Raw genomic sequence first — 13,840 nt, 5'->3', positions numbered from 1 at the left:
AAGATCGAAGGGGAAAAAACTGAAAGAAGTAGAAAAAAAAAAAAAACTAAAAGAAGTGGAAAGTCAAAGAAACTTATAAGAAATAGAAAAAACTTCCTATATTCTAATAAAATTCTAATAAAAGAAAAACCCGCAAGAGCGAAGTGGAAAAAACTGAAAGAAGTAGGAAAAAAAAAAAAACTAAAGAAGTGGAAAGTCAAAGAAACTTATAAGAAATAGAAAAAACCTCCTATATTCTAATAAAAATCTAATAAAAGAAACTCACAATACCCCGTCTAGAAACAAAAAAATAAAATAAAATAAAATAAACCTTCGTACGTAACAATATCGTGGGTTCACTCGGTCAACATATTTGTGGGAAATGAACACAAACGAATTACGAATTCAAAGCCCCTTACTCCCATCAAAAAACATACCCTGTCATTATTCTTCTTTCTTCCTCTTCCTCCAGCCTATTTCCTTGTCCTCCATCTTGTTATTTCGCTGGCTTACTCGACCCCTATATCTTCCATTTCTTTAGATAGAAAACATTTGTGCTAGCTTGAACTAACAATGGAGGCAAATAACAGCTCACCGTCATCTTCAGGGGGTTTTACCATCTCCGAAACCCTCAAGTTCAAAGGGAAAGGGGGAACTCTGGCTATCCTTTTCCTAGCCATCTGTGCTCCTTTCATAACCGCAGTCATATATAAATGTTTCAGATCCCGTCCAAATGATGCTGAAGTCGGTGTAGAAGTAGCTGCTCAAAACTCTGATGTGCTCCCGCCAGGTACTCTGTTCTTTGTAACTTACTGTTAGTATCTTTACTTTCTTCTTATTTTTAATATATAGTCAGATATTTCTTCAATAATGAATAAAAATATCATGTTTATAAATATAATTGGAGTCGTTATATATATATATATATGATCCCACACTGAACATTTTTTCTGGTTAAGCCACTGTTGGAAAACGCAGGAGAATTGCATTAACAAAGTAGACACCGTAGATAAGACCTTTTGGACAGGATTTAGAGTTAAAATTAACAACTTTCAAAGAGAGAGAGAGCAAATTATGGAAGTATGAGCGGATCAAATTAGCAGCCATGCTGGCGTGTTTGAATCTGCAGGTTATTACATTGACGACGCAGTCATGGAAGAATAAGGGGAGGAGAGGAGCACGTGTGGGTATCGTGATTAAGCTGCAAACTGAGTCTGTAGCTACAACTTAGATTCTTAGAATCAAAATCGGAAAACAACACATGATTATTTTATACCAACAATCTGCCTTGTTCTGTTGTTGTGTTTGTAATGTTTGATTATTTTGTGGTTACTTGATGTATTTTGCAATGGAATCTTTCTTCTGAGAATACTGCTTTTTACAATGTCTATTTTCATTCCCTCAATTTCAGGTTGTGACCAACAGCAGCCATGATCGATCTGTATCATAAACTCCACTGCTGAAGAATAAGCTGTTGAATTATATTAAAATGTGGCTTCCACGATAGTTGTTTGTTTGTTGTTGTTATTACAACTCTCTGTTGTGTTGCAATTTTCATTTTTACAGAATTTTAGATGTTTCCGGTATCCATGGAAACTGATTGTAATTCGGGATTGGAACTTTTTTTTTTTTTTGGTTGAATTTCAATGTGTTTTGGGTGTGTTTTATCCCGAGTACATTATATATATTGAGATATCATACATGCATGAAGATTTTACTATAATTGGTAATTCAGGGACTAAGTTTATCTATAATGACATATTTGACAAGTTTGAATTGAATTTTGTGTTATGAGATTGGAGTTTAGAATAAGGAAATTGAAATTCCTGGTTTCGCTATAATTAGTGTGAAATTCCTTATTTGACACTTAAAACATTAACTTTACTCTCCCAAATGACCAAATCCAACGGCTACAATTTGTCTCCCCTATCAGTTGGTGTTTGTGTCGATCTCCTACGTTTGCTTCAAAGAAAACTAAACCAGGAATCTGCTTTGATTAATGAACCAAAGGCTTCAACTATCCATAAAAAATGAAGAAGTTTTACTTAAAATCCCTATATTGACTGAGTGCAGAAGCCTAGTGTTTTTTATTGTGACTCTTATTTTGCTGATTTGGAAAAAAAATTAGATGACATGATATGAAATACCTCATTTTAAGAAAAAAAGATTAAAAGTACCTTTATAAAAGATTAAAGATTTTAAATTATTTTATTATAGGAAAAAACTCGACTGTCTGCTAATTTCATCACCATGCTGACGTCACTGCAACATTCTCATTTTGTTTCGCCCCCCATAAAAGGACTCTTTGTCATCGAAACTGGTCCGTCATCATAGATTTTAAATTATTTTATTATGGGAAAAAACTCGACTGTTCTGCTAATTTCATCAGCATGCTGACGTCACTGCAACATTCTCATTTTGTTTCGCCCGCATAAAAGGACTCTTTGTCATCGAAACTGGTCCGTCATCCTTCTTCTTCCCTTATTCCCCTGCGTTTTGTTATATCTTCCATTTCTTTAGATAAAAATAATTAAGCTAGTTTCAACTAAAAATGGAGGCCAACAACAGCTCATCGTCATCCACATGTGGTGTTACCGTTACCACCTCCGAAACCTTCATGTTTAATGGGAAAGGTGCAACTATAGCTTTGCTTTTGTTTGCCATGGCTGCTCTTCTCATAACCTTAATCATATATAAATGCATGGGAGCCTGCCGAAATGGTGCAAAAGATGATAACCAGGGCGAAGACCTAGCAGCTTACGGTGGCGACATAGAGATGGGAGCTCGGATCTGCGTATGGCTAGCAGCTCCAGACTCATAACATAGGATCTCATGCCTCTTCGTGACTTCTATCAGTGTGCTTTAATTTTTTTTCTTTATTTTGAATATCAAGTTTATATAATTAAAGTTGGGTTATATATTTATTTTCATTCCTCCAACGTCAGTTTTGTTATCATCAACAAAACCATGGTCCGTCTGTTTCCGCAAAGTGGGGAATGAGGCTGTTGCTATAATAATAATAATGAACTTTATTTTTCTGGGTCAAATGTTTTGGGTGTATGTTTAATTTTGAATACACTTTTAATATATGCATAAAGTTTTTACTATGCTATGATTGGTTATTTAAGGATTAAGTTTATCTATCTATCTTGACATATCTTGAGTTTAGAAGAAGAACATACACAAAAAGACTAGCAAAAAAGCATAATAGAAGGGCTAAGAGAAGTGGAAGAAAAATTCCAAGCCATTACCAAGGAAACTAATCTCATGATAATTCAACAAAGAATTCAACTTTGCCTTGTTCTAATGTTCAATATTCTCAAGGCAGGAGAGAGGGGGGATTTCCAGCTTAATCGGTTGCTTGGATCAGTTCAACCGTAGCTTTGCTTTAATTATTATTTGCTTTCACTTGACAATTTGCTTTAAAATCATTTGTTAAGATTTTCATTTAAGAATCATTTGAGTTCATTTCGACTGTCTGTGGACACTTAGGACAATATTTGTCAAAATTTCTAAGTGGATCATTTGGGTTCCATTTGGCGGTCAGTACGATTTGGACACTTACTTTTTAATTGGCACCATATTTTTTATTTAAATAATACCGCAAGCAATTTTTCACTGGACCTAAATTAATCCGTCCCCACCGCACCTCCTTTTCCAATCTTGTCATTGATTTCTTCTTTTTTCTTTTTTTTTTCATTTTTGCCCTCAAAATTATAATAATTAGATAAAAAAATCCAAGCTATCTTTTCATTTTTTTGCATTTTGATTTTTTATTTAAAATATTGAAATAATTTTGTAGGGGAGCTAGGTTTCACACAATTTTCCCACCGAGCAGAAGTGTTTTCGACATCTTCATTTTATGGCTTAAGTTGAGGACAAATGAAAAAATAAAAATTAAAAAAATTAAAAAAAAGTACAAAAACCAAAAAAAATAAAAAATAAAAACAAAAGAAAATAAAATATGGGTTGATAGTTATATATTACTAATTTTAATTTTATCGTTATAATAATTAACATTATTTTTATCATTATTTTTAATTTCGTCAAAACTAATTTAACATCTCTTCTAAATAGATCATAATTAATCTCTCTTAATCATTTCTAAACTTAAACAAAATAAATAGAAACAAACATAAAACAAATTTGTTCATAAACTATTCGTTGAATTTTGTGTTCACACACACCTCTAACTTTAAGCACTATAAATTCAAAGCCCCTTACTCCATTAAAAAACATACCCTGTCATTATTCTTCTTTCTTCCTCTTCCTCTTCCTCCAGCCTATTTCCTTGTCCTCCATCTTGTTATTTCGCTGGCTTACTCGACCCCTATATCTTCCATTTCTTTAGATAGAAAACATTTGTGCTAGCTTGAACTAACAATGGGGGCAAATAACAGCTCATCATCATCTTCAGGGGGTTTTACCATCTCCGAAACCCTCAAGTTCAAAGGGAAAGGGGGAACTCTGGCTATCCTTTTCCTAGCCATCTGTGCTCCTTTCATAACCGCAGTCATATATAAATGTTTCAGATCCCGTCCAAATGATGCTGAAGTCGGTGTAGAACTATTTGCTCAAAACTCTGATGTGCTCCCGTTAGGTACTCTGTTCTTTGTAACTTACTGTTAGTATCTTTACTTTCTTCTTATTTTTAATATATAGTCAGATATTTCTTTAATAATGAATAAAAATATCATGTTTATAAATATAATTGGAGTCGTTATATATATATATATATATATATATATATATATGATCCCACACTGAACATTTTTTCTGGTTAAGCAACTGTTGAGAAACGCAGGGGAATTGCATTAACAAAGTAGACACCATAGATAAGACCTTTTGGACAGGATTTAGAGCAAAAATTAACAACTTTCAAAGAGAGAGAGAGCAAATTATGGAAGTATGAGCGGATCAAATTAGCAGCCATGCTGGCGTGTTTGAATCTGCAGGTTGTTACATTGACGACGCAGTCATGGAAGAATAAGGGGAGGAGAGGAGCACGTGTGGGTATCGTGATTAAGCTGCAAACTTAGTTTGTAGCTACAACTTAGATTCTTATAATCAAAATCGGAAAACGACACATGATTATTTTATACCAACAATCTGCCTTGTTCTGTTGTTGTGTTTGTAATGTTTGATTATTTTGTGGGTACTTGATGTATTTTGCAATGGAATCTTTCTTCTGAGAATACTGTTTTTTACAATGTCTATTTTCATTCCCTCAATTTCAGGTTGTGACCAACAGCAGCCATGACCGATCCGTATCACAAACTCCACTGCTGAAGAATAAGCTGTTGAATTATATTAAAATGTGGCTTTCACTATAGTTGTTTGTTTGTTTGTTGTTGTTGTTATTAGAACTCTCTGTTGTGTTGCAATATTCATTTTTACTGAATTTTAGATGTTTCCAGTATCCATGGAAAATGATTGTAATTTGGGAGTGGAACTTTTTTTTGGTTGAATTTCAATGTGTTTTGGGTGTGCTTTATCCCGAGTACATTATATATATTGACATATCATACATGCATGAAGATTTTACTATAATTGGTAATTCAGGGACTAAGATTATCTATCATGACATATTTGACAAGTTTGAATTGAATTTTGTGTTATGAGAACCGAGTTTAGAATAAGGAGATTGAAATTCCTGGTTTCGCTATAATAGGTGTGAAATTCCTTATTTGACACTTAAGAACATTAATTCCACTCTCCCGAATGGCGAAATCCAACGGCTACAATTTGTCTCCCCTACTAGGGTCAGTCACCCCAATGCTCGCTTTTAAAAAAAGAAAAATACTAGGGGCAGTTGAACGTACCTATCATTCCTCTTAATTTCACTTCTCATTTTCATTTGGAGCATCCTTTTATATACCAAACCTCCTTCTCTCTTTTTGGTTTTTTTTTTTTTCCTTCGCTCTCGAAATGAAAAATAACCCTCGATTTTAGATAGAGATGGCAAAATCGTCGAAGCCGGCGTCGTCCGATGAAGCCCTATCCAACGGCTTCGATTCATCAGAAGAGGAGCGAATCGACGACCAGATCAACGACGACGAAGACGACGAAGAAGAGCTCAAAGCCGTTGCTCGCTCTGCCGCTGCCTCCGTCGAAGACGATGACGCCGCTGCTGATGATAACACTGACGATGCTGACGAGGTAATTTTTTTTATTTTCCCCTCTTTAACGTGCTCTCTTTATTTTGCTTTCGAATTTTTACGATTTTGGTTGTCGGATCTAGTTTTTTGCTCGTTATTTCTAGTTAGGGTTTGCTAATGGTTGTAGAATTTAGTCTCTACACGTTTGAATAATTTATGCTTCTAGAGTTTTTAATAGGTTGCTGAGAAGCTTAATTTAAACTCTATTGTTATTTATATTTACATTTTATGATGTTTGAGTCTCTTCTTTTCCGTATAGGATAAGTCTAACGGGGCTGATAAACAAGAAAAGGAGAGGCTAAGAATTGCGGAAACTGAAGAAGCTGGAGATCCAGGAAATATTGGATGCTCAAAATGCTGCCATTGATGCTGATATGGTGCATATTCTGTGTAAAGGTTCGCATTCAGCTAATTTTAATCGTAATATATGGTTTACTAATGTTTTGTTTCATGGCAGAATAATTAGGGGAAAGGGCGGTTGAAGTATCTTTTGCAGCAAACGGAGTTGTTTGCTCATGTTGCTAAAGGTGACCAATGACATCGCAAAAGAAGGTGAAAGGAAGGTATACATGTCTACTTTTTTTTTTTTTTTTTGCGAAAGATGTTGAAAAAGATGATTTGTCTTGTTTGTGGTGTCTTTATGATACTACTGGTTGTGAGTGGTTGGTTTTGTTTTCTATTTGGTTTTTAATGATTTTCATACTAATGGTTTCTTCCACTTGTTAAAGTTAGGGGCCATCATGCATCAAAAACAACTGAAGAGGAAGAAGATGAAGAGTGCCTCAAGGAGGAAGAAGTTGGTTTGTCTGGAAACACTCGATTGGTGACTCAGCCTTCCTATAAGTTCTCTCCTTCTCTCTCCAAACACCCTATGAACACTTTTCCAAACTGTCCGACCATAACAACACAAGAAAAACAGATAATCCTACATTCTGCTTTCTCAGTAAAAGAATACAGGGAGTAGTGTCCGATATACTTCACGAGTAGAACCTGGAAAGGGTACTTAGTCGATCCCAAATGGCCATCCAAGCTATCAATGAGAGTTTTGATAGCTTTATATGTGTTTTTAACTTTTTTTAGCGGAGCCTGGAAAGGGTGCTCAGTTCAAGTGGTTTCGTTTATCTTTTATATGCTCTTTACTTTTTTCTTTTTCCTTTCCAGGTATTTAGGGAAAGATGAGGGACTACCAACTTGCTGGTTTAAACTGGCTTATACGACTGTATGAGAATGGTATAAATGGAATTCTTGAAGACAAAAGGGTATGTGCTGTAACCATAACTTCTGAAGATTGTCTATGGTTTAAGTTCATTGCCAATGCTTGTTTTTAAGATCACAATAAGCTTGATGAGGGATATGTTATTAGCTGACGTTTGTTTACTAATCTTTTGAATGCAGGGACTGGGTAAAACTTTGCAAACTATCTCCTCATTGGGCTATCTGCATGAGTACCGATGAATTATTGGCCCTCATTGGGTTGTTGCTCCAAAATCAGCTCGGGATAACTGGATGAATGAAATACGTTGATTTCGCCTAGTGTTGCGATCTGTAAAGTTTCTTGTTAATCCCGAGGAAAGAGTAAGTTGCTTGACGCTTTCTTTGCTTATTAGTCTCTCTGTTTTTTCTATTTATCATGATTCTTACTCTTCTAATTTCGCAGAGATACAGCTGTGAGGAATTACTAGTTGCTGGGAAGTTCGAAGTTTCGAAATGGCCATCAAGGAGATGTCTGCCATGCGTCGTTTTACTGGGCGCTACATACAACTTTGTGGAAGGTGCACAGTTTTAGTCTGCCACGCTTCCAAGTTGGTTTTCAACATTTGGGAGGCACCATTGGGAAATTCCATGGAAAGTCCACAAAGCTTTCCTTCGCATAAAGCAAGTGAAAATTTGTTAATTGATTCAACTTTTAGTAGCCTTTGTTGAAAATTTGTTCCTTGTATTTCTCATGTTAAGTTAATAAATTGGCACAAAGCTATATATCCTCCAAAGAAAAAGGGGCAATGTCAGTGCCTGAACCGAAGCAAGTGAAATTGTAATTGTAAAAATTTTAGAGATATTCAGGATTTTTTTTTTTTTTAATTTTTAGGAAGTGTCTATAAACATCCAATTTCAAAGGTGGATCCGCCCACGGAAAAAGGTGTTATGACCCTCAATGGGTAGCCAAGAGGCCTAGGTTTCGCAAGCGCTTGTGTGCATTCATGTCGGGCTTCTTGTTGGGATGAGGAAACATATGCAAACCGAAGCCATTAAAAGTCAGAAATTATATGGAAAAGTTAGATCAAGATTCATATTCACTTTAGTCTATTTTGATACAAAATCAGGAAACTTAATCTTATGTGATTGATGCTAGTATTTTTTTTTTTTTTTTTTTGGTGTTTGTAGCCGAGGCCCTGACCAGTCTTAGTCAAACATCTAACACGCCAGAAACAACATTTGACCATATGGTGCCTAAGTTGATGTCCAGGGCGACGTAGAGCTAGCAGCTGGAGACTCATAACATATATCAGTATGCTTTACTTTTTTTTTTCTTTATTTTGAGTATCATGTTTATATAATTGAAGTTAGGTATATATTTATTTTCATTCATCCTATTGTAGGTTATCACCAAAACGAATCATGTTTACGTTTAATTTTGAGTACATTTTTTATATATGTATGAAGTTTTTACTATGTTATGATTGATTATTTAAGGATTAAGTTTATCTATCTATCTTGACATATCTTGAGTTTAGAAGAAGAACATTCAAATTTTCATTGTAATAAAACACAAAAAGATTAGCAAAAAACCATAATAGAAGGGCAAAGAGAAGTGGAAGAAAAATTCCAAGCCATTAACAACTTACCAAGGAAGCTAGTCTCATGATAATTCAACAAAGCACGCATACTCAACTTTGCCTCGTTCTAATGTTCAATATTCTCAAGACAGGAGAAAAAAGTGTCGTGATTTTTCAACAAAGCACACACGCTTAACTTCTTGTTCTAAAGTTCAATATTCTTAAGACAGGAGAAGAAAGTGGAATCCAGCTCATCACATGCTTCGTCAGTTCAACCGTAGCTTTGGTTTGATTATTATTCACCTTGACTTTAAATTAACAACTTTAAATAACTTTAAAGCAGTGTCTTACAAAGTAAGCTATCCTTTGCTTATACAAATTATAGAAAAACCTGATAAATACAGCATTAATCTAAATCAAGAATAATACTTAAAAATTAAAGTATCTTTGCTTATAAATTTTAATTTAATTAAATTATAAATTGATTATTTCAATTTAAAATAAGTAAAATATAAACAAATTAACCCTATTTTTTATTTTTTCTTTATTTTGAATATCATGTTTATATAATTAAAGTTAGGTATATATTTATTTTCTTTCTTTCGATGTCAGCTTATCAACAAAACGAACCATGCTTCATCTGTTTTCGTTGACGGTGATGGTCATGATATTGAAACTTTATTTTTATGAGTTAATTTTCGATATGTTTTGGATGTACGTTGTAGACACTCAATTGGGTTCAGGCCCAGATTAATTGTGTCTGGTCCAAAGGGAGTAAGCCCGATGTAATTTTTTCTTGTATTATTATTTTTTTTTTCTTTTTCTTTTCTTCTTTTGTGTTTTATTTATTTTATTATTATCATTATTATGTACTAACATATGTATATATTGATTTATTTAGTTATTTATTTTTTTTGTTAATATTTATATGTAATTTATTTATATAGTCATATATGTATTATTATTATTATATTATTATTATTATTATTTTATAATATATTTTTAGGTTTATCTTATTTTATTTTTTAAATTATCTGTTAATTTTATCTGATCCTTTTTGATTATTTGATTTTTTTTCTTTTCTAATTATCTATCTTTTTATTTTATTTGATTTTGGAGGGCTGGGATTGAAAGTTGAAGAATCCCACTGAGAGTGGGAATTCAATCTGAAGAATCCAGACTGGATTCAAAGATTGAATTCCCGTCGAAAAGGGAATTGGGATTGATCAGAAACTCCTGATCAACCCCTATATAAAGCACCTCCTAAAACAAAATGAAACACAGAAAACAGTAAGCAAAGCTACTGATTTGAGAGAAAATGAGGTGTATAAGAAGCAAGGAAAAGTTTAGGAGTGTTCTGGGAGTGAGAAAAATTTTTTTAGAGATTTTTGACGAAAAATTTTTCTGGAAATTTTTGGAAAATTTCCAGATTCCGACGAAAATTTCGGCGAAATTTGAATTTTCCGACAATTCCGGCGAACATTGAAGTTTCCGGTGACCTGCCCAATTTCCGACGAAGATTCCCAGAAATCGGTGATATTTCGGCCAACTTCCGGTGAAATTTCCAGATTCCGACGACATTTTCCAGAATCCGGCACCGGTGTTCTTCGGCTTTTAGAGAGAAGGGAGAGGAAAAGAGAAGAAGAGAGAGAGAGGGGAGGAGCGTTCTGTCGAAAAACAAAGGGGATTACCTTTTATACCCTCTCAAAACGACGTCGTTTTTGCTTTAAGTTAATCAAAGGATCCGCGCGTTTTGTCGAAACCCGAGCGTCGACCCGATTCTGACCCACGCGTGCCTGCCCCCTTCGAGCCGAGCCGAGCCGAGCCGCGATCCGAGCCGCTCCAGGTTTTTTTTTTTTCTTTGAATGTTTTTTATTTGTTTATTTATTTATTTTTATTTATTATATTAGGTTTATTTAATATTCTTTTTATCTTAGTTTTATTTTTATTTTTGTTTTACTTTTTATTATTCATTTATATTTTTTATTATTCTATTTTCTTCAAATAAAAATCAAATTTTTCAAAAAAAAAATATTTTTGGGGAAAAGTTGAAAGTATCAATTTTCCTTAAAAATAAATTTTCAAAAAAAAAGATTTTCGAGGAAAAGTTAAAAGTATCAATTTTCCTTAAGATCAAAGTTTCAAAAAAAATATTTTTGAGGAAAAGTTGAAAGTATCAATTTTCCTTAGAAATAAATTTTCAAAAAAAATATTTTTGGAGAAAAGTTGCAAGTATCAATTTTCCTTAAAAATAAATTTTCAAAAAGATTTTTGAGGAAAAGTTGAAAGTATCAATTTTCCTTGGAAATCAAAGTTTCAAAAAAAATATTTTTGAGGAAAAGTTGAAAGTATCAATTTTCCTTAGAAATAAATTTTCAAAAAAAAAATTTTTGGGGAAAAGTTGAAAGTATCAATTTTTCTCAGAAATAAATTTCAAAAAAAAATATTTTTAGGGAAAAGTTGAAAGTATCAATTTTCCTTAAAAAAATAAATTTCCAAAAAATATTTTTGAGGAAAAGTTGAAAGTATCAATTTTTTCTACAAAAAAAAAATCATTCTTTCATTTCTTTCTATTTTGATTTTTTTATTTTGATTTTTCTTTAACTAATCCGACGACGGAGCCTCTGCAAGTGAAACAGTAGTTCTTTCTTGTATACTCCTGAGGTGAGGGAATTTTCTCAATTTTCTGCTAAAAGTATTAGAGTCAATTGAGAATAATTTCCAACAACTAATTACTTGGTAAAATTTTAAGGCTTTTTGGATAACACAAATTTAAGCCAGTACCATCTTTTGATGGGCGTTGTGAGGGTGCTATAACCTTCCTCACACGTAACCGAACTCCCGAACCCTGTTTTGGTTTGTAGACCTGAACCTATTCTTTTAGGGACCCTTAAACTTAGGTGTTCCCTGAAAGGACAGGTTCTTTAGGTTGCCAATCGCACATAGATAAAAAAGATTGGTGGCGACTCCCTAAAAGTCAATGTCTAACGATAGATCCCCGGATCTAGACGTTATGACATACGTTATAGGTTAAAAATTTAATAAAATTTTATATAAAATTTATATTTATAAATAATAAATTTTAATACAATTTTTTATTATAACTAAATAATTATAGAATTATAATAAAAAACTATAATCTATTCTAACAATCAATAAATTTTCAGAATTTTAAACAGACGGGGACTGTAATTCTAACTACTTCATCCAAAACTGTGGCAGACAAGGAGGCCCCACTAGAAGTTGGCAACTCTCTGATTTGATCGAGTATCTCCGTTCTCCACTAAGTGTAATTGGCAACTGATTTGATTTGTTAATAACGACCAACCCCATAAAATTACGGCCATCGAACCATCATGAAAGGCTGTGAGATTGCAATCAAAGGACGTATAAATTATAATTTTGGCAACCAAATGATTTCATAGCACCATGAAAAATTGGTCAATCATTCACTAGCCATTTTTGGTCCAATTGTTGATCGGTCAGTCAAGGTTTTTTATTTTTCAATTTTATCCTTAAGTTTTATTGCTTTATCAAAAATTCCTTAAATTATTTTTATTTTGATTTTTTATTTAAAACTTATAAAAAAATTTTATTAATTAATAGAATAAATAAATTTTATGTCTTAATAATTTAATATTTTAATTGTTACAATATTTTAAATTATTTATTAATTTTATAAATTTTAAATAATTTAAAATTTTTATTACATATATATTTTAATTTAATATTTTTAATAATCATTTCTTTTCTTATTACAATTCACTTAACTATTATCACTGCATTTACATTTAAACATATATCTTCATTATTAATTTTAATTTTACTGTTACGATAATTAATTTCATCTCCATTATTATTTTAATCTCATAAGAATCAATTTAATTGTCTATCCAAATAGACTTTAATTAATCATTTCTAAACTTAAAAAATGAATAAAAACAAACATAAAACAAATTTATTCATAAATTGTTCATTGAATTTTATGTTCATGCGCATCTCTAACTTTAAATCTCTAATCAAATATTAAATGTGTTTTCATATATATTTGAGGCTATTAAAACTAAGAATCTAAACACACTATTAGCAATGTTGACCTTTTTATTTTATTTTAGCCTAGTAATTATTTTTCACCATATAATTTTTCACTTTTAACTTTATTTTTTATATTTATCTCATGTTATCCTACAGTATTTTTTAAATACAAATCATATCAGAATTATTTTACAAGGTTTTATTTTTTTAAAAGATATTTATTTTTATTATTTTTATGAAAAATATATTGTTTAATTATTGATTTATGCTTATAAAAAAATTGATTTATACATTTTTTATTTTAGATTTAAATAGTCAAAAGAATCAAGAAAGATCTTATAATTCATTGAAGATAACTGTATAATTAGTAATTCCATCAAGTTTTGTTATTCTTGAAAGTATAATATTATATAATAATATTTTTCAGCAAATATTTGATGTATTTAGTTATAAATTATATAAATTTCAGTTATATTATTTTTACTTATTTTAATATATTCTTACTATATTAATTTCATGTTATTAGTTTTGTTAAAAAACTATTAAGTTAGATTCAAACTTAATTATTTAAATAAGTTTTTTTTTTTAAGACCAACAAAATTGAAAGTTCTTATTATGATATATTTATACTAATTAAAATAATATTAACTTTGATATATTAATTTAAATTATTAATATTATAATTAATTAATATAAATGATAATAATATTATTAATATGATATTTTTAATAATAAATTATATATATAATAAAAACTAATATATTAGAGGAACTAAAATATTTTTAAATTTTAATATTTTGAAAAAAACTAAAATATTTTAAAATATTTTTATATTAAAGAGATTAAATTTCAAATTTTATGCGAGTACGAAACTAATTTTCAATTTTAATATGA

At 31.4% G+C, this 13,840-nt stretch overlaps 1 protein-coding gene across 5 annotated transcripts; it reads left to right on the top strand.

The window, feature by feature from the left end:
* Nucleotides 1–5,798: 5,798 nt before the first annotated feature.
* Nucleotides 5,799–8,189, top strand: LOC111279166 (uncharacterized). Of its 5 annotated transcripts, XM_089756720.1 has the most exons (7): nt 5,812–6,138; nt 6,397–6,514; nt 6,595–6,700; nt 6,866–7,136; nt 7,299–7,396; nt 7,533–7,712; nt 7,795–8,189. In XM_089756720.1, the coding sequence occupies exons 1-2, from the start codon at nt 5,938–5,940 to the stop codon at nt 6,502–6,504; spliced, it is 309 nt and encodes a 102-aa protein (XP_089612846.1). In that variant the 5' UTR covers nt 5,812–5,937; the 3' UTR covers nt 6,505–6,514; nt 6,595–6,700; nt 6,866–7,136; nt 7,299–7,396; nt 7,533–7,712; nt 7,795–8,189. The 5 variants fall into 5 exon arrangements, with proteins under 5 accessions (XP_089612845.1, XP_089612848.1, XP_089612846.1 ...); XM_089756719.1 differs by having other exon boundaries at nt 5,799–6,138; nt 6,397–6,533; nt 6,866–7,396; XM_089756722.1 differs by having other exon boundaries at nt 5,811–6,138; nt 6,397–6,533; nt 6,870–7,396.
* The last annotated feature ends 5,651 nt before the right edge of the window (nt 8,190–13,840 follow it).

The sequence above is a fragment of the Durio zibethinus genome, chromosome 27 (genome assembly GCF_047325235.1).
Source record: "Durio zibethinus cultivar Kanyao isolate XHJ-2024 chromosome 27, ASM4732523v1, whole genome shotgun sequence".
Classification (NCBI taxonomy): domain Eukaryota; kingdom Viridiplantae; phylum Streptophyta; class Magnoliopsida; order Malvales; family Malvaceae; genus Durio; species Durio zibethinus.
Note: the sequence above shows the minus strand (reverse complement) of the source record. Positions and strands in the feature narration are given on the sequence as shown.